At 46.6% G+C, this 25,798-nt stretch overlaps 1 protein-coding gene across 1 annotated transcript; it reads right to left on the bottom strand.

The window, feature by feature from the left end:
* Window positions 1-4,283: 4,283 nt before the first annotated feature.
* PCBD1 (pterin-4 alpha-carbinolamine dehydratase 1) lies at window positions 4,284-4,986 on the bottom strand. Its single transcript, XM_009946398.2, has 2 exons — window positions 4,918-4,986; window positions 4,284-4,382 (listed from the first exon to the last, which is right to left on the bottom strand). The coding sequence occupies exons 1-2, from the start codon at window positions 4,984-4,986 to the stop codon at window positions 4,284-4,286; spliced, it is 168 nt and encodes a 55-aa protein (XP_009944700.2).
* Window positions 4,987-25,798: the final 20,812 nt, after the last annotated feature.

Below are 25,798 nucleotides of genomic sequence, written 5' to 3'. Positions count from 1 at the left end.
CTGTAGGGCAACAATCCATGCCTTGCCCGCTAGCACTGGGGTGGTTCTGAACGTTTCCCAGGGGAAGAGATTGCAGTAAGCCTTTGCTCCTACAATGGCAGGTCTGATGGCAGCTTGATCTTGAAAACTTCCTTCCTTGTCTTAGTCTGTTCCAAAATACACATTATTTTCATGCCCAGCTTTAGTTTTAGGGCTTTTCTTCCCCTTGCCTATTTTCACCATGGCTATTGATGAATTGAACATCCATTCCACAACTCCAAATTCCTCAGGTATTCTGTGTGTCACTTCATTCCTTGCTGTTTCTTCTCCTCAGACCTGGTATTCAGCTGGTATCTAGCCAAGTGTTAGATTTGAGTTCTTGTGTTCTAAAGCTTCAATCTTCCCAGAAGCTGAAGGTAGAAAATAAATAGTTTTGAGTATTCCTCCAAGCTACTGCATTTAACAGACTCTGCTGGGAGCCTTAGATCTGTGTAATGCAGAGCCGATAAATTGGCAAAGGAAAGATGGTCATGTACTCTCTTTGAAATCCCCTTTGGAGATCTCAGTGAGACTGCAATCAGTATCTGTTGGGGGGGGGTGGGAAAAAAAAAAAACAAAACAATGCAAAATCGTTTTCTGGAATCTCTTGGTTTGATTAACAGCAGAAATAGAAACCAAGCAAGTGGTGTAGGGAGAGGAACTGGATGGTACTGAAAATCCTAGGTACACAGTAACTGTTTTGCTTCCCTGCCTCTTCTAGAAGACATGCATTTACCACCTAGAGTGCTTTTGTTGTACCTTGCACAATTCTGGAGGGACGTGCAAAACAGTAGTTTCACTGTTCATAACTTGAACAGTTTTGCACTATCTCACAATGCTGTAATAGTCGGTCAGGCCCTAGCGTGTGTCATGGCTAGGGACTTCATGTGCAAACGGATAGCGCCAAAGCTGACCTTTTTTTACCGTGATCTTTTAGTATAAAAAGGTGACTTTTGTAATAGTAGTAATCTCTGCTCTTTGCACTGATTCTTTTAAGGCACATTCTCAAAAGGGCATTCACCATTGTGCCTTGATGCTTCTCTGGCTTTTTTTTTTGTGGGATGCCAGGGAGGATTTGAGGGTTCAGCTGTTGACAGCAATCTTTGCGGTTATTTCCTTATGGTACTATACTGGAAAAAAAAAACCAACCTCAAAGGCAGACTGGCCTCAAAGTATGCTTGCCTATAAGCTAGAGTAGTAGTTGTATTGAGCCAAGTCCCTTCACAATATTACAAAGATGCTGGTATAGCTCTGAGAGGTAGATGACAGGATGCAGCAAGTTGGGGGTATTCAGCATTGGGCATATGGCTCACCCTTCCTATTTTTCTCTGATGTTTTTATGGTGAGAGAGTTTTCCCAGTGCAACTTGTGAGGCAGTGTGGCATTAAGGACAGGCTAGAATCTCTTAGTTATTAAATGGTGGAGTCAGTCCTGCAGGGCTTTCCCATGTGTCTCCTCTCAGCTTTTTCCATGCTACTGAGAGTTTTCTGGGCAGAGTTCAACACCTGGAAGAAGACTTTGTGCCACGTCTGCAGAGTCTTCTGCAGGGCATCTGAAGGCATCTGTCTCTCAGCTGTAATGGGCTTGTTAGCCCTAAGCTGGCCCTCGCTGGCTTAGTGCAGCTGAAGCACACGCTTGCACAGTAGTTATACCAAATGGGAAGGTTACTTACCAGCCATTACACACACACAAACCAGTGCAGCCTTGGGCCCAGTGATTGTGTGAAGAATACTTGCTTTTTAACAGGTTTGTTCTCAGTGCTAGGGGACGGAAGTATTTTGGCCATCTCCCCTTAAATTGATGACTTCATGCATGTCTAAGCCTTTTTGAAAACATCACGTTTGAATTTCCTGATAGTCTCTTGATGGTGTTACCAGTTACTCAGCGTTTATGTTGGACCTATTTATTCTGTTAATGTCTTGCCAATGTGACCATTGCTGCCTCTCTGAGTTTACTGTACTTTGGAGACAGTCTTAAGTGTCTGGCTACTGTGATGGTTCTCTTTTGAACCGAGATTTAAAAAACAAAACAAAACAGGGAGGTACTCTTTTTTTGTTTCTGCTTTAAAAGAAAGAGGGGATGGATTGGGGTGAGGTTAAGGAGATGAAAACTCCCTCCTCTTCCCTGGTTGCATTCTCCTCCAAGAAAATAGATGGATCTAACAGATCAGTACTTCATTTCACATTTTTGGATGTATTTGAAGATGTTATTTGTAAGTCAATGTATTCCATTCTGGGCTTCACTTACTAGTAATATTTGTGGGTTTTATTGTTTTATGTGTATTTGTTCTATACTGTAAATGTAATCTTCTGGTCAGGAATAGGCCACTGTAATTTACTGGTGTGTAGTCTTTATTCATCTAACATGTGATCTACATCTCCTTTATCATGCCAAAGGGTCTTAGGAAAATGATGCGATTAACAGGCTGTGTAATTATTTAAAAGACAAAAAAAAGGAAGAATTTTATGGACTGGATTATGATCTGGAACTGGATGGTACTTTAGACCTGGAGGGATCTTCGCAACTGTTAATTCCTGTCACGTTTTCCAAGTGAGACCTTAGGTTTCTTGCTTGTACAAAGCACTCCCAAGGGATTTGCGTGCTCTTAGGTACTAATTGAAGAATATCCAGTGGGATGGACTAAGAAGAGATGTGTGTCTTCATGCCTTGGATTTCACCTGCACTTTTCTGATGACTTGGGGGAGGGGGGAGCGGAAGGGTTGCGTACAACACAGTAATATCTTGCCCAATAAATACACATTGACTTTTTAATGGACAAATGGGATGAGTTCATCTGATGGCACTATTCTGTATTGCTCTAATTTGCCACTGTAAAACTGTAGGCTGAAATAGCTGAAGAGATGGTGAAAATGGGCCTAGTTTGTATTAAAATGGTGCGTTTAGCTATATAGGCTCATTGAACTCTTATTTTTCTGTTTAAATGCTCATTTGAATGAATGGGGACTTACTGCTCCTGGTCTTTGCTCATGCACTGCCTAGTCTGTAGCGGGGAGAATGATTTATGAATCTTCTAACTCTGCCCAAGGGCTGCTCTTTCATTCTGTCAAGATAAAGGTGTGGTGTCCATGGCATGTAATGTTCAAGGATGCTGAAAATCGTCATTAAAGAGCTAAGGATTTTCTCTTAATACTTCGTAGAACTTTAAAGAGTTAAACCCCGCCCCCCCCCGAAACCTGAATTGGAAGTTTGTAGGGTTTCTCCCAGACTGATTTGCTGAAAGCAGCTACTGGTGGCTTCACAGCAAATTCTTCCTGTTGTACCAAAACTGCAGCAATTTGGCTGCAGATCTCCTGAATGACAAGATCATTGTATTACTGGAGTGAAGATATTACACCACCCAATCCATCCACCTACAACCTCTTTTGGAAGATACTTCACTGTAAGCAGCCCCTGGCTGCGCTGCTTTTGTGCCTTTTGCTTGTGCCTTCCTTGTGTTTGTGCCTTGGCTGTGGTATGCTTCTGATTTTAGCACAAGCAGTTTTTATGGGACCTGCTCTGCCTTTGATAATCTCATTCTCTTCAGACTCTGTTCACTTTGAGGTGCAGGCCTGCAAAGGCATGTGCCATTTCTCAGTGTTCCTTCACCAACAAGCTTTTCCATGGCAGAAGCACCTTCTTGAGAGCAATCAGGCCAGTCCCCACCTTGAGAAAACCTGTTGGTGTAATTTTGACAGTGAGGCCTCCTTCCAAACTGACATCAGGTTAACCAAGAAGTTTATTGTAAACATTTTCAATTGGTATCCTACTTAAAGGCCAGTTACAATAGGGGTGAGATCACATGCCTGCATATAATACTGCTTGAGAGGTAATACAGTAATAACCAAATCGCACGTCACAGTTTCTGGTATGTTATAGACAAACCAAAGGGTTCATATACCATGTTCTAGAAAAAGCATATTCCAGTAGGTAAGAAGCAGTAACACAGTGGCTAGATGGGGTCAGGCTCTGGAAAGATTTACTGGTGCAACTGTGTAACATGACTCCTGGTAAAAGGGCACATCTGCTGAAAGCCGCAGAGCTAAGGAAGGGTTTAAGCATAGAAGCGGCAAGATCAGAGATAGATATATGCACGGTGCCCAAGAAGTGCTCCATCCATCTGAGCTGTGGCGGCGAGGGTGGCATGGTGTTAGGCAATCTGGATCCAGGAACTAGCTTGGAAGTGGAAGAAGGCTCTAGGTGCAGCCATCCAAGGGAGATGCGGGTTGTGGCAGTGGGAGAATTGATTTGGCTTCACGTGGCTCTAGTCAGGAGAGAGAAGCTGCAACCTGCTCGATGAAGCTGGCCAAGTTGATGTCTCGCTCTGATAAGCCTCCACACTCGTGGGTGCTCAAGGTGATGTGAACCTAAACCAGACAGACAGACTGACCAAGCGTTGTGGCAAAGATCAGGAATGGCTTCCCCCAGCGCTGCAGACAGTTTGCATCTGATGAGGCTGATAGGACTACTGCTTTCTCCAGACTTGTTAGCAAAATTTCCCAGGGTGGAAGAGGTGGTCTGGCACTTTTGTTTTCTCCTTCCTACAGCTCATCCTAGCTGCAAGCTGTCACTGTCACCCTTGCCTTGGTCATAGCAGTTGGCTTGTGCCCACTTCTCAACTTAGTCTTTCTCCAGAAGCTTTTCCCCTTCTGATACTGATTTTAAAAAGCAACCCTAGTGCCAGCCTACAGGCAGCTACTGCTCAGCTGAACAAGTGAAAAAAGGGGGAGGAAAGGATCTGTAAGTGATAGCTATAGCCTGTCTGTGATATGCCAGAGGAATAGCGTCTGAGGGAAGAGATCCCGCTGACCTGAAGGGGTCTTGCTGCTGCTGTTTTATGCCTCAAAAAAGGGATCTGCTCCCTGAAGAGCTCCATTTGTCCCCACCACCCCTGTTTCTTACCTTATTGTACACATTGAACCATTCGGGGTGGTGATCCAGTTTTTCTGCCTGTAGAGCCACTCTGGTCATGAAGCCGAAGGCCTGCCCAGTGGAGTAAGAAGAAAAGTTGACTTTGAACCACTTACCCTATGATAAATCGGTTTTTACCCCATTACTATTAATTTTACACCGCTTGTTTCTGGGTAACCCAAACAAATGCAAGGGATTTGCTGTGATGTGTGTCTTTGTCGAGGTTTTCTATGGGTTTTCCTCTCTTTTTTTTGGGAGCTTTTCCCAGACAGTGTGCTGCGTTGAGCACTTTGGTGTCTTGGGCAGGTTATCTTGCTCAGCCATTTCATTCCGGGAGAAAGACAGAGGGGTTTCTTTGGCTGAGCCTTGCAGATGGGACTCCTTGCTCTGCAAACCAGGTCTCCTGCTTTGTAAAACTGTACCACCGATGCTCATACCCGATTGAAGTCCTTGAAGTGGAACTCTTTGAAGATGGCATCTCTGCCTTCCACCTCGTTCCACCCCACGGCTCTCAGGTTTGGCAGCAGCTGCTCCCTCTCCTCCGTGCTCAGCCTGTGTGCTTTTCCTGCCTGATGCCACGGAAAGGAAAGGGAAGAGGAGCAGATCAGCATGGCAGAGACATGATGTCAAAGCAGCGAGGCATCCTATGGCTCATGGAGTTGCAGGTCCATGGAAGCAGCTGCAGACTGGGTGGGGCGGTTAGGGTGTGTGTACCTAAATTGCAGGGTGCTGATGATAGGGGATATTAATGCGGTCTTCTGCTCCCTGTCCTGGATACATCCTGCATGTACCTAGGCCAAGTGAAATCCAACTTGTCACTTTTGTCCTTTCACCTACAAAACCTACCACTTTACCAGTGTATATATGTATCCATTATAACCTGAGGTACTAAGAAATGTCTGTGTGAGGTTAAGCTCTCACAAACATTATGTACAATTTTCTGGGAAAAAAAAAAAACAACCCTGAAACTCTGTGACGGCTTCTAGAACTGAGAATTGATGGCTTTTGAGGTTCGCAAAGTACCTTCCCAAAGCAGGAGGGCTTTATTTGCAGGTCATTTGCGCTCGAAGGCTGCTTTAGAGGAGAAAGAAGTGGTGTGAATCAGAGAGATGAATCACACTAAATTGGGAGTTCAGCTCCTTTTCCTTTTCAATCACCCTTATGTTACAATGGAGTTTAAGAGGCTGTTTCTGGCTGTGAGTAACAAAGGGTAGAGGGAGGGATTGTGATTTAGCATTGTCTTTCGCTCTTGGGCAGAGCTGCTGTTATTTGGGTTTTCTTTTGGGGGAGGAGAAAAAGCAGCAATTCTTCTTGGCTTTGGGGGGTGAATATAGGCAAAGATGAAAGTAAAATGGAGTTCTTGGGGATGGGAGCTACCCAAGCCAGTGTATCTTCTGGCTCAGTGGGGAAGGCAGGAGTGAGCATGGAGGGGTATTGCTCTATCTGAAAGGTTATATTCTGGCAATTAGCATTCTTTCCTAGTGGGTGATCTGATCTTTTGAGTTGGTGGGGATTGTTGTTTCTCAATGATGAAGACTAACATCTCTTTGCAATTTGTTTTTCTTTATCTACTGTAGAGCAAAGCGTGGCAAGTTAGATAGGAGACTCAACAAATACAGCCCACTGTTTCTTGTCGGTGTTTGCAGCAGCCCTTTGCAATGCTTTGCTGGGGCATCAGTGCTTAGAAGTAACATCTTAAATAGCTGAGCAACTAAGGCAAATTGTCCTTTCCTATAGTTTACCTACTCACAGGCTGTACCAAACCAACAAGGCAGCCACAGAGCTGGGGTTTGTGTGCATTCTTTGTTTTTGCATGTTTTGGGGAAGATTGGAAAGAGTATTCCCTATTCCCATGTTACTGGGTCTGCTAAGCCATCGGGCTGTGTGGCTGCCCACCTGCCTGCATAGCTGTGACCCTTATGCTTAGAGAAAGCTGTCAGTTGCAGAGCACTTTATGAGATGGAGAGTGCTGAGGTGTGCGCTGGACCTTAGCTCAGGAGTGGCTGAGGGGCAGGGTGGTTCCTGTCCCCCTGGCATCAAAGCTACATGCTCTCTATCTTGCATGGTGTTCGAGGAAAGCCTTCCTCACCTGTGCCTGCTCCAGCTCTGCTAGTATCAACCACCTGTGCAACTTCAGTTTGTGGGGCATTTTGGATGGCCTCCTGCCAGCCTCAGTTCCACCCCCCTCCCCAGCTAATGTCAACCCCCTCCCTTGCCAGGCTCTGGGTTTGGAGGGAAGGTGGTGAGTAAACACAGCTCAGAGCAATAAACCCTCAGCGGTTGCCCTTCTGTGCTGATGGTGTGATAAGCCAGGCACAGGTAGCTTAGCAACTGGATAACTGGATAAGGTGGGGACAGAGGCTGACTCTGCACAGGGACGCTGGCAGGGCGGCACCCATGGGGGCTGCCCTGGGGGACTGAATGGGCTAGGGGCTGTGCCAGGTTTTGGGACCAGGGCTGAAACCTCCCACTTGCGTATCGGTGCTAAACAGAGGAAAGGCTGTGTAAAGCCAGAGCTGTTGCTTGCCTGGAGCAGAGGGGTATGGACGCAGGGGGCTGCGTTCCAAGCCAGCCTCCCCCAGGCAGAGCAAGAAACCGGGCTGCTTGGGAGGGATGTGGCTTAATTGTTCTCAGAACCCTTTTCTATGCTGCGACTACATGGGAGGATGGGCCCTGGGGCTTTTTCCAGTCCCAGCTCCTCTCTGACAGCCCAGCATCAGTGGGAGGCACAACCAGGCTGAGGTTTGGCCAACAGACTGTGTGAAAGCCAGCTCCTCTGGCTGTGTTTTGTGATGGTGAACCCTTTGCCTGGAGCACCCTCTCTGCCCTCCACCCTGCTCCCTTCCCTCCTTCTCCACCCCAGCACATTGGCCAGCCTGCTGTTTTTTTATTGGTATGGCATGTTAATGCTTTCACGTGCACTTACTCCTTTAAAACACACTCTTCTCATTAGGGAAACGTAATTATTTTGTTTTCTTTTGCTGGCTCTCAATCACCAAGGCATTGGGATGATTTTTTTTTTTTTTTTGCCAGCAGGAAACCAAGTAGATGTATTGTGCAGCTGAGGGGAAAGGAACCAGCATGGAAAACTGGGAGAGCTTTGGCCTTTCTGGAGATGAAACACCCCTCTCTGCTCTAACTAACATCTTCGCTTTAGAGGGTGACTTGTCACCGAGGAGAAGGTAAAGGAGGCAGCCCTGGCATGAGCAGGACCTGCAGGCAGGGCTGGAACGAGGTGTGCCGCACGGCCCACAGTCTTTTGCTCCTGTCCCCTCCGCTGCAGTCAAAAAGCTGATTTCCAGGGTGGGTGCAGACGGAGCACCCATGGGGGTCACGCCTGCCGTGCAGAAGGCGAGCGGGGGTGGCACTGCCAGCGCAGCCTCGCACCACGGCCCCTTCCCTCCCCCCGCGCAGAGGCACCGAGCCCGCCTTGGGTCCGCGGAGCTCCCTGCGTTACTGATTAACCACGGCGCAGAGCTCTGGTCCTTTCTCCCTTTTCTCCTGCCTCTTCTCGGAGGCCGGAGCCACCGCTGAACCCTCCTTGCGCTGTCCTTCCCCGCCGCCTGCAAACCAACAGCGCATTTCCCAGCAGCGACTTACCATCGCCCGCCGCTCTCCGTCCCCCCCGGGCGGTGTGCCGTGCCGTGCCGTGCCGTGCCGTAACCCGGTGGAGCCGCGGCTTGTCCTGGGCGGCGGGAGGCGTGGCGAGGGGGCCGGGTCCACCCCCGGCGAACTGCTGCCCGGGACTGCCCACGCCTCTCCCAGCGCTGCCCAGCAGCGGCCACCCGCCTGCGCGGCCCTCCGGGGCCGTGGGGCTTGGGGGATGCTGAAACAGGGGCTCTTTGAACCCCTGCGTCCCACCCCTCTCCGGTAGGGTCACTTTTTGAACCTGTTGCAGAAGGAATGGAGGGGGCGTGGGGGGGTGTGCAGTTAAAGCCGATACCGCTGGATGCTGCTGGCAACACATGCGATGAGTGCGACAGTCACCCTAGCTGAGCGCATACATGTGCCTCCCAGCCCTTTGAGCTCAGAGCTGAGGGCTGCGTTGTCTGGGGACAGCCTGGATTACATCGCGGCACGTGGACCCAGAGCCAGGCGAACGGGAGGAGTGCGTGCAGCACAACGCTTCTGCGCATTTTTAAGGTGTTTTCTCTCGTTGTCGAGGGAACCGTGACTGCACGAATGCTGCATGCTGCTCCCCGGCGTGTTTTCGCTCTTCAGGCCTGCCGGATTTGTGCCCATGTCCTGTAGCTCGTCGTCTGCTAAACCCACTCACACGACGGGCAATTTTCCAGTGCTGACAACAATTTTGTATGTCGTAAACTGGAATTGAGCACCCTGCTATACCCTCGTGGCTATCTTTACCCTTGAAGCAACTGATTCTGGAAATTTTTTAATATAGTGTGACATACATCCCTTGTATATACTCTTGTGCACATTTTGTTTTCTACTGTTAAGGTTTGTGGGTGCCACAGAGATGATTTGTTTCTCCAGCAGCCAAGTTAGAGGAAAGCAAATTCTTCCTTTCTTTTTTTTGCCCTCTGTAAATTTGCTTGCCGTGGTAATGAAAAGGAAAAATGGGCATTTTTTGTGTCCTGGGAGACCTTGAGTATCTGTCGGGGGAGAAAAGACTTGGAGAGCTTTGCAGCACCTGAGAAGAAAATAATTATGTGCCAATATAAAGCTGGAAGCTTTGATATAGATGAGAAGAGAAGGTGTGCTGTAAAATTTCCAGCAATGAAATCAGGAGGTGGGATTGTTTGTAAGGTTGGGAAAGGCCAGCACAATATTTTCTTGGTATAAGTTTGAATTGGACTGGCAGTTTCATCAGCACAGCCCAGCAGAAGCACCCCTGTAAATTATGGCATAAGCCGAAGGTAAAGGAAGCAATATTTTTGTGAAGTTGCAGGTGGAGATACAGGTACTGCAGGTAACAGCGATGTTCAGGGGCTCTTAGCTGCAGTTTTCTCAAGAAAGTGCAGTGACAGTTTTGATGGTGACCTGTCAGGGCCTCGGAATGTGCCTTGGCTAGGTGACAGTGCCTCTGTTGGCATCCCCATTGAATTGGAGATGAGGAGGAAGCAAATACTCCATCTGTCACAGTACCCCACTTTCCCTTTGTTGGATTTTGTTCCAGCACAGCTGGGAGCCGATCCTACTTACCTTGCTAGTACGTGTGCTGCCAGTACAGAGCGACTGATAGACATATCAGCGCATTAGAGGTGAGAAGTTCTGTGGTGGGAGAACATAATGAGAGAAACGATTAATTCTACTGTGTATACTGATTACCCAGCTTCTCTGTAATGGCATTTTCTCTCCTAGGTTATAAATCAAGCCTTAACTGCCAACCTTACATGTGAGAGAGATCTCTTGCAGAACAGGATGTGCTTTTGCTGAAAAGTCAACAGGGCAGTTGTGAATTTCCTCGGTCTACGCTGTGAAATTGTGGCTAGGGGAATCACAGAATCACAGAATGTTTGGGGTTGGAAGGGACCTCGAAAGATCATCTAGTCCATCCCCCCTGCCAGAGCAGGACCACCTAGAGTAGATCACACAGGAATGCATCCAGGCGGGTTTTGAATGTCTCCGGAGAAGGAAGGAGACTCCACAACCTCTCTGGGCAGCCTGTTCCAGCGCTCTGTCGCCCTCACAGTGAAAAAGTTTTTCCTTGTGTTAATATGGAACCTCCTATGCTCCAGCTTGCACTCGTTGCCCCTTGTCCTGTCATCTGCCACTTGCAGAAGAGCCTGGCTCCATCCTCCTGACACTCGCCCTTTACGTATTTATAAGCATTAATGAGGTCATCCTTCAGCCTCCTCTTCTCCAAGCTGAAGAGACCCAGCTCCCTCAGCCTTTCATCAGAAGGGAGATGCTCTGCCCCCTTCATCATCTTTGTGGCTCTGCGCTGGACTCGTTCAAGCAGTTCCCTGTCCTTCTTGAACTGAGGGGTCCAGAACTGGGCACACTCTGACTCCTGAACCTCTAAGGGCGTGAAACTCCCCCTCTGTACAGCTTTAATCTCTCTTTTTGAGATGGGACCCTTTAGATTTGCATTTAATGATTAATTGAATTATGTTTGCTCAGAGCAGTTTACAGCCCCTTGCAAGGGGCATGCCCATTTACTGGGAACAGATTTTTGCTCTTTTTCCCTCCCTTTTTGTCTAGTTTAGAGCTGTGCTTCTTTTGGTGAAGTCAGTGGCAGCTAAACCCACTTGCATACATTGCTGTTACATACCCACAGAGGCTTCTGCGTATTTGGAGGGAGCTCTCATATTACTCACCTACTGTTATTTTTATTTTGTCAGTAAGTTTTTAACAAAATGTATCTGACCCTGAAAGCTGCTTTGGTGAGAGCCATGCACTGTCTCCCATCTCAAGATTTCCTTTTTGAATTCTCATTCTCATTCCATGCTCTCTGAAACATTTTGATGATCCCTTTGAGGGAAGTGGGGGACACTAGCTTCCTTCTATGAGAGTGCTGGCCGCAATATGTGATGGCTTGCAATCACCTAAGAGCTGTGGAGAGCATGATTCTTGCTGCTTCCAGGGGGGGAAGTGCCCTGCAGGATTCTAGGACTCTCCAACACAGCAACAAGCATTGTTTGTGTGGGTTTTTTGTTTGTTTTTGTTTGTTTTTTCTCCTGTTTGGTTTGATTTTTTTTTTTTTTCCTTTTTTTTCCCCTTCCCCATAGTCTGTGCTGGCTTCTCACTTAACAGTATTAAAAATTTGATCAGTGTCATCTTCCTGGAGGTGTGCTTCACCAGGCGTCACCTGTGGGGTTGACATTGGCATGGTTCAAGTCACTGCAAATTCACTCTGATTTTGCATCTTGGGCCCTCTCATGAGGTAAGTAGAAAGTAGTGTCTTCTGCCATCTTGTTTGCTGCAATGCAAGTCTGCCTTGGACAGGCTGTTAGCAGAACCACTGACTCAGCAGCGGGATGTTTGCTGATGGCACTGGCAGAAGGAGTCTTTATCTCAAGCAAGGTGCAGTCACAGGACTAGGTGTTTGTTTTGTATTGTACTTTGGAAGAAGGGTGGGTGTTCTCCAGCACTGCGTGGGAAAGGTTTGTCTGTCGCGTCCAGGAGGGGCTCAGTGGGAGTTACTAAATAGAAAACACACATTAGGTGAAGATCTGGGCTGAAAGTAGGTGAAGGCAGAAAAAAAGGAGAAGCTTTATTTGTGCTTGTTATGTTCTTGCATTTCCCAGGTCCATTTCTGGCTGCAGCTGGAGACAGGGTTTGAGCTAGATCCTGTGTCAGGATGTCCCTGCCCCTTAAAGAAGGCCTTCAGAATATCATGGGTGTGCTGTTAGTTTGCTTCACCTTTAACCGGCGTGCTTGGCTCTTCTTCAGGTCTGGCACCATCTGCCATTCCTTCTTCTCACCATTTAGGAGGAGAAAGTCTTGCTATGCTTCTCTTCTTTTCCCTGAATGGGGAGACCCAGGGCAGGAGGACTGTTGGTAACCCACAAAATGGGGGAATAGGTTTTTGCGTGATGGGTACTGAATTATCCATGTATTTACAGCTCTGAGGTTGCTCCTGTGATGAGACTGAAACTCATGTGTTGTGGGCAGGGGGGAACAACTGCTTAGTCAGCAGGGAAACAGTTAACCAGCTGCAGTGCCTCAGGAATTCACCAGGAATACATTTTCAGAGTTTTCGTCCATGCTAACAGCTTTTGAACGAATAGCCTGGGACAGGGTCATAATCTCCTGGTGAACCTCAGCCCCCAAAGGGTGTTTTAAGCCAGAGTGGGCCAACCTTTTTCATCATTGACTGCTCCACTGGTGTCTGAAGCATTGCTCTTGTGGCACAATAGATTTAATTAAAGAGTTTGTTTAGCACTGGAGGGGATTTATGGCAGTTGTGACAAGTTTAAGTTGACAAAAGGGCCCAATAAATAGAGATGAATCGTTAATTATTCCTGTGTGAGACTTCCTCTTGTAGTGTTGTTTTATCAAAGTCAGGGAGGACCAGGAATTGGCCTCAGCACAATGAACAAAATAAATCAGAGGCTGGTACAAATGGGGGCTTCTCTGGTCTGCTTACACGATGCTTTAGGTAAAGGGCATTGATGTCAGACAGTGTGCAGGTACCCCTGCAGAAGTCTAGGTTGAGAAAAAAAAAAAAGGCAGTAAATGTGGCATAACCACTTCTACTATGGTATTCACGTTTTCTACACATTAGGAGACAACTGTGTGCACGGTGGTGGGATATCATAGTATCTGGGAGTGAAGAAACATTGCATTGAAGGGATGGTTCCCAGAGGAGGATGATGATGAAAACCTGAGTCCAAAGTATCGGAGTGCACATTGCCACGGATGCCTTCTCCTGTGGTAGTCTGGTGCTGGAAGAGACAGCCCGTTGCTAGCCAATGTGTGGAGAAGGCTGGTGTGAATTAGATTTGAAAACTCAAGAGCTGGGCCAGAATAATCCTACTTTGGCTCTGTGTTTGTCCTTGAAACCAAGTGGCATGACAAAAACCAGCGTCATGGGCCCTGGCAGCTCATGCACTCCTGTGTCACAAGGTTTGTCCTCCAGGTCCCCAGGAGTTTGCCCCATGGTCCGTGGTGGACGGCAGTGAGATCATGCAGTTTGCTACCCTGCCAAGGTCACTCCGTTCCCTTCAACAGGATGCATTTGCCCTGGGGGAAGATAATACATCAAAACTGCCTTCTCTCCACTGCTTGCTTTGTCCAGTCTGGTGATGGATTAATCACGTAACCTGGCTTCCCTGGCCACAGCTGGAGCCTGGTGCAAGGGAAACATCTTGTATTCAGCTTGTTTCCTGACTTTCAGTCCAAATTTGAGTTTCTTTGCTAAACAGGTTGGATTTTTTTTGCAAATTTGCAGGGGTTGCGGAGGGTGAGTATCTTGACGGATCTGGAAATCTTTCTCCCATCTTAAAGAGTGAGGTTTGTTCCTTGTTTGTGTGGGGAGAGTTGGGTGCTGCATGTAAAGCAGCTGCTGTACAGCCACGTCTTGTCACTAGGGGTCAGGAAAATGCTGAGAAACGGTAGAGCTCTCTGAAACCGCAGCCCCTGGCAGGAGAGCAGAGGGTTGGGGCTTTCAGAAACCTATCTCATCCCGAAAACCAGAAGTGATTGCTGACATTATCAGCTCTGCTAAAGAGTGGCTGCGCTCAGCAAAACAGCTCTTCAGCTGGGCCTTCATGACCGAATTGTTTCTCACGAGAAGCACCTCCAGATCAGTGCCACTCCCGGGGCAATGCTTACCCATAGATATGTAAGCATTGAGGATGCCTCCCCAGCCAGATTGCTTGAGGTCTTTGGTTACCAATGCTGTTTTCAAGTCCTGGAAGTCATTGGGTTTTATTTCCGGCTTCCCAACTGCCAGTCTTGCAGTAAGCTGCCCTGAGGTATGGACAGAAGGGGGGCCCTGAGTGTGGATGTAAAGGCAAGGTCTGTCTGTACTGGCCTTTTATTGGGCAACCATTAGAAGTTGGATTAGAGAAGCTTTTAGCTATACAAGCCCTTCATCTGATCGGAACTAGAAACAGCAGGCTTCTCAAAGCCAAATGAGTTGAAAAGAGTTGCTCAGAGATTAGTGGGGAATTTACTACCTGTGGTTGCTTTAGAAGGAAAGAGTGACTATAATGTACAGGAGATGATGATAGGTGAGTGGAGAAAAAAAAAGTGCTAAAGCACTGATTTCCTTGGAGACAGACGGGTAGCTTGTGGGCTAGAGGGGACAGTGCCCAACTCCAGGAGCTTTGCTCTACAGTAAAGTTGTGAGTTTTATTTCCTAGATCTGCCTTTGGGAGGTGTTTCATAGTATTATCGTTTTTTTTCTCCGATCAGGGTTGAGAGAGCAGAGTGATTTATATTTTGTTGGTGTTAAGTGGTCCCCCGCTGGCTGCTGAGTGTGCTTGTCTCTTGCACATTTTCTGTGGGAGTCTGTTCAGGCACTCAGCGGGTGGTCAGCTTCATCTCCAGCCTTCCCAGAAGGGCAGTAGGTGAGCTCGGTGAAGCATATTACACTGCTGGAAGCACAGGGGTAACACCCAGGCATCGAGCGTGGTGTAGGGGGAGCTGCTGGAGATATGTTGGCAAGTTTTGAAATTTTTTGTTTTGGAGCAGAATCTGATAGCAGAAACTCAGGTGTGAAATCATGTCAGGTGCAGTGCTGGTTTTTATTTTTCCTTGTTAGCATTAAACATACTCTTTTGGTGAAGTTACTCTCTTATTTATATTACCACTTCTAGTTTTCCCCAGCCTAATGAGTTTGTACTGCTTCTTGCAAATGGAATTTGTCTGCTTTGCTTGTTCTTGCTATTAGTGGGAATGACCAGTGGATTATTCTCTCTGCACTGTTTCTTTGAAGCAGTGTAAAAAATAATGGGAAAATTGTGTACGCAGCAGTCTTAAGGAACCAAAATGCCACTGTGCCTCACCCGTTGGGGGTAGCAAATTAAATAACATAGCAGCTCGCATCAAAGTCTGAGGATAAAGAGTTCCTGTGACAGGCATGGGAAGGAGGGGAGAGATGAAATACTACAGACTGTCATTGATTCGCAGCCTGGGCTGGGAAGTTTGCTGATGTGCTACAGCAAAATGGAGCTGTGTTTAATTCCAGCTGCCTCCGCTCCCTTCTGCGACAGCTGTATCTTGAAGGGACTTTGGGCTCCAAAGGAGTGACCTGGTACTTGTGATGGTTTACCTCAGCTCTTGGACCTCTACTTACATCCCTTACATCCACCCAGAGGTGCTGTTGAAGGTCGTCTGAGCAGTACCCTGAACTGGTCTTGGAAATTGCTACTTGGTGTAGGCTGGGTTTGTGACCTTGCAAAGGTGAAGTGGTGAAGCTGGTGAGGAGGAAGGAGAAAGGGAGGTTGTCATTTCTGACCTGAAGTGGAAAATCACTGGTGCTTGTGAACTCCTGGGGGACATTGCTTGGTGGCACCAGCTGCCCTGTGTTGTTATCTCAGAGCTAATGTCCTATGGCAAGATAGCTTTCAATGGCTGCTGCTGCTGTCTGCTTGAGGCACCATGAAGAGTCAAGATGTTCGTGACAGTGTTATAGTGCTGGCAAGGAGGATTCTGCTGGGAGAGAGACCTGGCTTTTTCTGGAAGGAGGATGTCTTGTTAGGACTGCTTTGAATCATGAACGCTCTAGAGTGTCCTTGTGAGAGCTTGGTGCTCACGCTGGTCAATCAAAGGGAAGACGAGGACCAGGAGTGAGCCCCATGATGGGGAGACAATGCTTGTTTGTGGGATGGGAGGTTTCCAACATAAGGGTGTAGTGGGGAATCTGCCTCTGACATATCATCAAGCTCAGGACAGCTTGTCTACCAGTGCTTTCCCCTCCTCAGCCAACATGGTGGCTACGGCTTTAGACAAATTGCCTGCAAAGTAAAAGAAGAAGGAAAGTTGTTTGAAGTGGAGCTGGGACAGACCTAGTGGCCAAGGTCAGAAGAAGGAGAACAAAACAGGGATTTTTCTCCCCAAACTCCTATTCCTGGATCAAGCAAGTTGTGTTAGTAAAAAGGACCAAGAGTTACAGTGGAACTGGGAGATGTGATATTGCCTACCATGGCAGCAAGGGCTTAATGTTAGCACAATCAAAAAGGGACCTCTATGCACTAGCAGCAGCATCGCTCAGCAAAGAGAGGGTTTCTCTGCAGGAACCAGCTGTTGATCAGTAGTCTACAATGAATACCTAGATACTGTGGTGGTGCTGCTGCAGACTTGAGCCCGCCCTTGAGGCCCACACGGCCACGTGCTCTGTGATAACTCAGCTGTCTCTTCTGGTGCAGAATTGAGCAGGTGAAGCTGATTCACTCAAGCCTGGTGACTGCAGCTGATCTGCCTTCTTAAGCAGGTAACTAGTGGCTTATATGACTGACAGATGTCTTAAATCAGCAGGGATACTCCATGAAGTATTTTAATTTACCTCACCCCAGTAGATGCTTGGGAATCCAGTCTTGCTTTTGCTATCAAATTCAGCATAAGCGGGGGGGCGGGAAGGGAGGACTAATTTTTAAAAATCGCTTGCATTTTTGGGTACCCTCCTGGTGCTACTGCAGTTCTCCAGTGTGCAGATGTGGCTGTTGTGGGGGGGAAGGAGTGAAAGCCCATCTGGTGAGAAATCAGGTGCGTCTTACTCACCCCGTCTGCACAGTAAAATCTGGGATCTGAATTGTTTTTTCCAGAGCTTGGGTGTGGACTGCATCTTGATGCTCCCATTTTGCCTAGTGGCGCATAGCTTTCATTAAGTAATGCTGTAAAATACTTGCATTATGGGCTATGAACCAGAAAAATCAGACCATAGTCGCTGTGGTTCTGGGTCACGTGCATTTCATTGACAGAAGTAACCAACCAGCAGGCATGAGTTGGATAGAAGATTTTTTACTGTCTTTGTGGTACTGTCTTCTGATGAAATTTGAGAGGCAACCTGAGATCTGCTCCATGTTTAGTTTAAGAGGAAGAAAGAGTATACTGGGTTTTATTTCACTTGCTTTCGTTTATGCTGCTGGAGGGTTTAGCTCCACTTTAGAGCATGGAATTGCCTTTTTTTTTTCATTACAGAGCCCCAGAAAGGTGAGTTAAAGCTTGGAAGAAACTTTGACAAACTGGAGAACAGGCCAGGATCTTTCCCCTCTTTGCACTGTGCCTGTGTCTTCACTGGCAGTAGGCATGGTGCAAAAAGCACCCGTCTTATCTTCCAAATCGCTATAGCCAGTGATCAAGTCTGCCGTGTCAACAAAAAGCATTAAGACCTCTACTTTCTGCTGATGCAGAACAATAATTTGTGGCTTGGGCATTACTGAGATGTTAGACGCCAAAATTATGACCACTCTGTCAGATTGGCTGGATAATTTTTACTCTTAAGACTTCCACCAAAATGATTTTCAATGCTTGGAAATTAGTCTTACAGTGCAGAGCTGTCAGTGTCTCCCAGCTGTGTCAGTGTGTGCTTTGACAGTGTGTATATATGATACAGCTATTTCATCATCATTCCCTGCACTCCTCCAGACACCTGGGAAGCTTATCTAAAGTGCAGCGCTCCTCTCCCAGGGGTCACTTTTGTTAATTCTTTTTTTTAGTGTGTTTTCCAGTGCTGTAGAAAAACCCTAGAACAAGCTTCTTGGTTTTTTTTTTTTTTTCTCTCTTTTTTTTTTTTTCTTCTCCCCTCCCAGGCCTTGTAGACACACAGGAAGAGAGATTTCATGTTCTGAAGAGGTTATGCTGGAAATGGATGGGGGGAGAGTTTATTTGTACAGGTAGGAAACTGAAGCAAGGAGAAATCAAGACCTCAGAGGTGTTAAAGACACAATTCTCAGTGAAAGTTTGTATCCTCAAAAGGTAGAAGGCAGAAAATCATTGTAGAGGGAGGCTATGCTGAGGTCTCTTGGACAGGTCTGAAAGGGCTACAGGTCCCCTTGCAGAAAGGGAAAAGCGGTGCTTAAAACAGAAGATCCTTTGAGAAACATAGCAACTGTCCTCTGACCTTCCCCATGAACTGTCTGCAGCCACACTTTTGGATAGGCAAAGAGGGGCCACCTCCATCCCCAGGGCGCTGTTCCTCCCTGAGGATGCCTAGCCTTGTAGCGACTCATCCTGGACACGTCCCTTCCAAGCAGGAGGTGGGAGATGCAAAAAAAGCCCTCTGGAAGAGTTTTTGCCCTTGTTGCTTGTGGTGAAGGTCAACTGTGAGCCTACAGTTGCCTTGTCTCTTTGGATACACTCCCTGACTGATTTGGGCTCTATATTATTAGTAGCTGACGTGCCAGTAGAGTCACTTTCCTCCTGACTCTGCTAATTAATCAATGCACCCCGTGACAGCTTTTGACCATTAAATAATTTTCATTAGTATCTGGACCCCAACAGCATGGATGAACCCATCTGTCTTCATTAGCTCTTGTATATCAACATTAGAAACAGGATTCAAAAGTGACAGTAAAAGGGCAGTTTCCTGTCTAGTCCCTTCCACATCCCAGTGAAAACTGACCTTGCTAATATTTTTTTTTCTTCCCCTCCCTGCCCCTTGTTTGTATATTGGTTAAAGGAGAAGATGGGCAGTAACTTCAGTTCCTCTCCTCATCCTGAGTGACTATCTTTACAAAAAAAGTGGACAGGATCCTCTTTAAAGGTAGATAAATGATGTACGATTGTCCTAATTTCATAAGTAGTCTGAGAATGTCTCTCAGGTCATGAAGGAAAGAAAGTGAAGATCAATACTTATCGATGTCTGAATTACCTTCCTCTGTACTAAAAGTTAGCTTTGCTAGTGGTGTAGCTGCATCTGCGCACAGGTAAGCCTAAATTGGCCAAAATTTTGTGCTCAACCTCAAAACCAGGAAGGAGGAGTTACGCTTCTTGGAAGTGGTTCCTGACCTCACTAAACGTCTACTGTTTTCCTGGACGTGATGAGGAGACACTGCTGCATGCTTAGCCTTGCTCTCCAGAATGATAGGGCATCGCTGTCCTTGCTCATCTGCAATGTTATTTCCTGAACACTGGTGTAACATGGCAAATGTTCGGTCATGTTGGGAAATCGTGTAATTTCCTTCCTGCCAGTTGGATCTGCCCTGAAGCAATTCCTCCTTTTGTCAGATTAACATGATTTTGATGAAAGAACTAAGAGGACTCAGAGACACCTCCTAGGATGCTGAAGTTTGTCCCCTGCTCTTGGATTATATGATGTGGTTCTCCAATCCATGGATGTCGTGGGGCTGGTGGGTTTGGCCCCCATTAACATCTCTTTCTCCTAAAGCACATCCTTTCCTTTTGGTTGGGGGGAAAAAAAGAGAATAAAGGCCAAGCTTTGAAGAACTGAGCTGGCTGAGCAGCTTTGCTGCTCCCATCAGGTGTTGCACACCATGTGGAGGTGGGATCTGTGCTGCCCAAAGGCCCATTTGGCCGTGGCAAATGGTGGCAGTCTGTGAGGCAGGGAGCACTTCCCCATCTGTAATGCAAAGTGAGCTTTGCATGAGACCCATCAAACCGGGAGTAGATAGCTTGTACTTAGCTGCGGTGCTTATGGGGGTGAGTTGCTTGAATAATTCATGTGAGGGTGTTTCATGGGCTCAGGTTGTTTCATCAGGCTAAAAGAGAGAGCTCCCAGAAACTTCCGGAAATCTCATGAGGCAGAGCACCAAAATGTGCATTTTAAGCACAAGGAAATTTCTGTGTGCTCCTTGACCTTTTGCAGCACCGATACTGTGTCCCATGGGTGGCCCAGGGAGGGACCATGCAGTGGATGATTGCACTGCATCTCACAGGCCCGTTCTGGCCTTGCTCCCTCCTGTGCTGTGGGTGTCAGAGATGAACAACAGACATTATTTTTGCAGCTTGCTCCTCCCAGGCTGCTGTGCATAAGCAGTGCTTGGGGCTTTTGTGTTTTGCTCTCTGTTTTTCCAGTAGTGTTTCTGGGATTTTATTTTTTTTCTCCTCTTCCCGTAGAACTTAGAGCTGCCTCTGTTGATACGTGTCTGTATCTGCTGAGAAGCCTTCTATCAGTCGTTTGCCTGAAGCCACCACTGTAAGTTATTTATACAGTGATTAGTTAAAGCTTCAGATGTTTAATGTAACCTTTAAATCACATATCCACCAACAGCTATTGGTCACATAAAATTTCATTGAGCGGTATCTATCATTTACTGTTTTTCTCAATGTGTGCATATATTTAATCTTCTACAGATCTCTCTTGCTGATATTTTCTGCTGAGTAAATAGTAAATCGAGGGACTTCAAAAAGTGTTTTGTTGTACTGCAGTGAGTGAATTACTTGTAAAGGGAACATGGAACATAAAAATTCATCTTGCAAAAATGTTGCCCCATTGTATAAATCCCATCTCTCTAAGTTAAAACAGACTCAAACCTTAAAATGAAATGTATTTTCACTACATATGTAGCTAGTAAGGACTCTTCCAACCAGCTAGCTTTGAATGTTCAACCTCATTGGGTTTGCTTCCATTTTTTGCCTCTTCTGCCTCAGCTTATAGTATGCTTATGGGACAACATCTGCTTTGTGCTAGGGGTACAAAACTGTATGTGTAAATGTTTGAATTCAAAGATATAGTCAAAATGTAATATTTTTAAGTTGGCTCAGAAAGCCAAGTTCTTGAGCTTATCAAAGGAAGGGAAACTTGGAAGAAATGTAGATAGAAAATGTAAAGCTGAAGTCTAGTGAAATAAACTTTATTTTTGGAACAAGTAGTAGTTAAAAGAAGTGAAACGAGATTATGCCTGCATCTGCAAGTGAAATAGCAAGAGTATGTTCCAGCTATGAGAGCTGGGCTGAGCCCAAGCCAGCATAGACCTTGAAGCGAAGCATCTGGTTACCTAATATCGCCCCGTGGTCAAAGAGAAGTGGCTTGAATGAATCTCAAGGGATGATTCAGATCCTGGGTGCACTGAACTGGTCCGTGACCCCAGTTGGGCCTGACAGTGGCTGGGACCAGGAGCAAGGAGCCTGGGATTGGGTAGGTTGAGTGCCGACCTAAAGATTCAAGTGCCTCTGTGTATGTGCAATGCAAATCCTCTGTTTCAGGTGCGTGGGTCAGTTTGGAGAGCCACGCTCAATTTCTGTGTCCTCAGCTTGGAATTTGGGGGCACTGTTTTGCATTTGAAAACATTACAGTTCTGTTGTCTGGAGTAAAATGTTGCAATAGGTCTGTGTAGTGTGGTTGTGACTGGCTTAGCCAGCTTGGAGTGAACAAAGCGCTCTCTTTCTGTAGGTTTCTGTCCACTGGTGAAAGAGGAGGTGGCCAGGGACACTGAAGGGGGAAAAGCATGAGCTTTCCCAAGCTTTGTGTGCTTTGGCAGAGACCTGCCAGCCTTCCCTGCCATCACAGGGCTGGCTTGATAGCCCCTCAGCTACCCTGTAAGTGGGACGTCCGTGTGCATCCCTGCTCCTTCAGTTGCAGCCTGCAGTCTGTTTGGTCATGAGCAATGCAAACCTTGAAAGACGTGCTGTGCTGGGAAGTGACAGGCTGGTGTTTCTACCACCCTCTAGAAAACAGCTGGCAAATTTGGAGCCCCATCTGCTTATGGAGTTCAATGGAAACGAAAGTGAAATTTGCTTGTGAGTCTAGTGCCAAAACCAGGGACATTCAGGGCTCACCTTGCCCTGGGGTGCAGACACAGCCTTCCCTTGGCATAGTCCTTTCCCAGTCCGAATATGGGACCAGCAACTCCTTTCTCTTGCTTTAACCTGGTTATAAGGAGTGAAGCAGAGGAACAGGAGGGAATAAAAGTTGACATTGGGGAATGGCAGGAGAGGGCACTCAGTGGGCCTGTGGATGGCTGGGTTGTGGGTCAGCTGTCTTGACTGATCCTCACCAGGGCTGATAATGTTTTCTCTGACTCCTGGCTGCTCACTGCAGTTCATTAATTGATTTGGCAGAGCAAAAAGGAAAACAGTAGTGACCAAGTGAAGTGAAACTGTGTATTTGAAACTGTCCTCCTGGATCCTAGCAAGATTTCCTTCATCCTCTTTGGAGCTGGTGGCTGTGTCAGTACCCTGCTGTTCTGCATTCCCCTTGCCTGAGGTTTGGTGGATGCTGGGGTCTCATCTTTGGCTAAGAATTGGGATTTCACTCATCCTGGAGGCAAATTTGCCACTCATTCCTGTGGCAAATAAACTTCAGGCAGAGTTAGCTGTTGCCCTCACTACAGCAAAGACCTTTGTCCTAGTCTGTGCTGTAATCAGGTCATCAATTAAACAAATCTCTGAATATTTCCTTTCTCCCTTTTTTGAAATAAGGATGGAGTCAGACTTCCATTTGGCCAAACTGTACTTGGCAAGGCTGAGTAATAAAGACACAGTAGCAGGCAAATGCAGGTGATGGAGAGTCTCTGTGTCTTCTCACACAGCTGCGAGTACTTTACTCCAAACCTCCTTATAAATAGGGGCTTGATCTCTTTAACCACAGTTAAAAGCAGTATAGCCCCTTCCCAGCCTTATTTGGTACGGCACAAGGACAGGGAAAAAACCTCCATGGACTTCAGTGGACCCATTCCAGGTGTGAAGTGAGCTCCTGCTGTATTTAAAGTTCAGAGTGAAAGACTATCTTTCAGTACATTGTATTTAACTTTGTCCAATTCCGTTTACTTTTTCAGCAGCAATAAAACTGCTATTGCTCTTTCATCTCTCCCCCTTTCTTGCCGAGTAGGCTCTGTAAAAACGGTGTTTGGGGGCAGTAAATCACAAAGTGGAAGCGTGCATTTGTAAAATGCTTTATACCTCCCTCCATCAATATTTCAACATGCAACACAGGCACTAACATTTCATTTTAATTATGCTGCAAATTTGCCTGTTGAGGAAGAAAGCTAAGCTCTGCAAGGCAGACCAAGCCCATCCCCGTCCCCTCCTTGCACCAACCAGTTAGCCACAGCTTTTGTTCATCTGAGTCATGGGGCTGTATGCATGCCTGCTGCGTGTCTCTCCCACAGGAGAAAGACTTCCAGCTGGGCTGAGGCTGGCCTGGTTTGTCCTTTTCTTGCCATGGGGTGAAAGGAGGTCTTAAACCCATTCGTGGATGTATCTGTGGGAGCTGGCACGTTGCCTGGAACCCTCCAGCGGGCAGGAAGGGCGATCCAGCACAAACAGAAGGTTTTGGATGATAGGCTCAGACAGTGATTAGAGGCAAGGGAAGGCTTCCCTGCTGCAGCAAGCATCACATTTTTTTAAAACTGTCCTTTCTGAGGTTGCATTAGTTGCTAGGACTGTTTCTGTTTGCAGGAGAAGAGAAAGACTGTAACCGAGGTGTGCAAGTCACTGAACAACACAGGCAAGTCAGCCTGTGCCCTCATGTAGCCCTTTCTGGGAGATTTAAGAGATGGCCACTTGCAACTGAGTGGCAATACAGGAGTCAATACTTTGCATGCTCAATTAACGCGCTAACCTGCAAAAGTCCTTGCCAGAAAATACTGCTGAGTCCCCCCCAAAAAAACATAGCAGATTTTCTTGAAGTGTGACATTCACAGGTATGCGAGCTAGGATAAAAATACACATGACAAAATGCTTGAGGAAAGGAGGGCGTCCCCTAATGCAAAGGAAATACGTCCCTCGTGGTGGTGCTGTTCCATCATTGTCAATTATAAAGTGTTAAATGTTCCTCTGTAGCAGCTGGTGTGGGGGATTATTGTAGAGAGGGCATTAAATTAGACGGGTTATCAGTGTAATTCAATATGACAATTTCTGCGGTCATATCCTGAAGACAGTGGAAAAGGTGGGGAGAGGGAGCAGCACCCGTGACCCACACAAATGCTAACTGGAAGGGAAAGAAGCATTCATTTCTTGTTAGTGCATACAAATGTAAGTGTACTGATTTATGTAACTTCCCAAAGCTTAGCTGCTCACTGCCTGAAGAAGCATTCTTAAAACACGTATCCAAATTAAGATGCCACATATCAGATAAATTGCTCCATGCAGGAACTTTGTTTGCAGTCAATGTTTTTCCAATAGCTTTTTTAAAGTCCTTAAAAAAACCCAAACCAAAGTGTATGGAGAAACAAATACCTGTATGTTGCTGGTATCAACATCCAGGAGATGGTTTTGAGGCCAACCGTGCCAGAGAAAGCCAATGTCACGGTGTCACGACAGCCCAGTCTTGGATGGACAAGTGTTGGCATCTTTGGATATGTACTCATTAAAATTAATTCAAGTCCAAACAACACCAAATAAATGATTTAACAAATGAAACACCTTATTTTGACCTGCCTGGGCACAGCAATTTGGAATTCTGTAATGGAGGGCTACAAGTTTCAAACTGAGATGGGGAATGTGGGATGTGTTATGCTTCACCCAACAGCTTAATGCAGCATTTCCTCTGTGAGGGAAGGTGTGAAAAGTAAAGTTAAAGCTGTGATCTCTGTTTTTTTCCTCTCCCTCGGACTTGTGTCTCCCTTTTACTTAGAGCTACAACAGAGTCACAGAGAGGAGCTCTCAGGCAGTGTTATCCATGGGGTAATGGGTGTTTTCCTGCTTTGTATATATGCTTAATATAGTCTATGTACAATGCTCAAATGATGTTAGGACAAGAATAGCTACTATTTTGGAGAACCTTTTCTAGGGTCTCCTTGAAATTCCTCTGAAAAGAGCTCTTCAGGAGCCCCACTTGCACAAAAATTAATCTGATGTCTGTAATGACAGAAGATGAGGAGGTGCATACAAGGCAGAGGGCCCAGAAATAAAGCTGATTTGCAGAAAAACCGTAACAGGTCAACCAGCAAGTCTTCTTCTTCTGCAAGCCTGGAGAGAGTCACATGAGCTGGGAGCTGTTAGGAGGATGTGCAATGGGATGAAAGCTAGGGACACCACCGAAAACATTTCTGAAGAGGTGGGACAGGCATGCCAAGTGCTACATGGGTCACCCCATGGATTAGCAAGGAAAAATCCTTGCATGGTCTTGAGATGACACAGACCATCCTAACAGCCAGCAGCCTTGAACAGGAGAGATTAAAAAGAGCTGGAATTTATCTGTCTTCACAGGAAAGGAGTGCTGACAGGTTTGGGTTGATATACAGGAGAAAAGAGGAGTCTGGATAGGAAGAACTGTTTGCCAGGTTAATTTGCCTTCCTGCATGGTGCAGCAGTTACTGTAAGTCAGTCTTGAAGAACCTGTGACTGATGAACACGGCCTGTAGATGTAGGCAGCAAGGCTTTTCGGGGTGAGACCTTTTTATCTGGACCCTGAACAACATGACTATTAGAGAGCAGGCAGCAGGGAAAAATAACAGGTAGTGTTTTCGAGTATCCCCTCCCCAAATACATGCTGGCATGTCACTGTGCAGCACAGAAATAAGTAGAAGGGATCTATTTACGTGGTTATGGGTTTGCTGTCCTTGGATCCTGTTTGAATACACTCTATCCCAGAGTTGTTTTGCATTTCACCAGGGAG

This window comes from Leptosomus discolor, chromosome 6, assembly GCF_034619465.1.
Source record: "Leptosomus discolor isolate bLepDis1 chromosome 6, bLepDis1.hap2, whole genome shotgun sequence".
In the NCBI taxonomy this organism is placed as follows: Eukaryota; Metazoa; Chordata; class Aves; order Leptosomiformes; family Leptosomidae; genus Leptosomus; species Leptosomus discolor.
The sequence above is the reverse complement of the archived record's forward strand: the minus strand, read 5'-3'. Positions and strand labels throughout refer to the sequence as shown.

Coding starts and splice junctions, on each gene's coding strand:
- PCBD1 (XM_009946398.2), bottom strand. CDS start 4,986: ATGACCAGAGTGGCTCTACAGGCAGAAAAACTGGATCACCACCCCGAA. Junction 4,383..4,917: donor GGTTCAATGTGTACAATAAG/GTAAGAAACAGG, acceptor TGTCTGGTTTAG/GTTCACATCACCTTGAGCAC.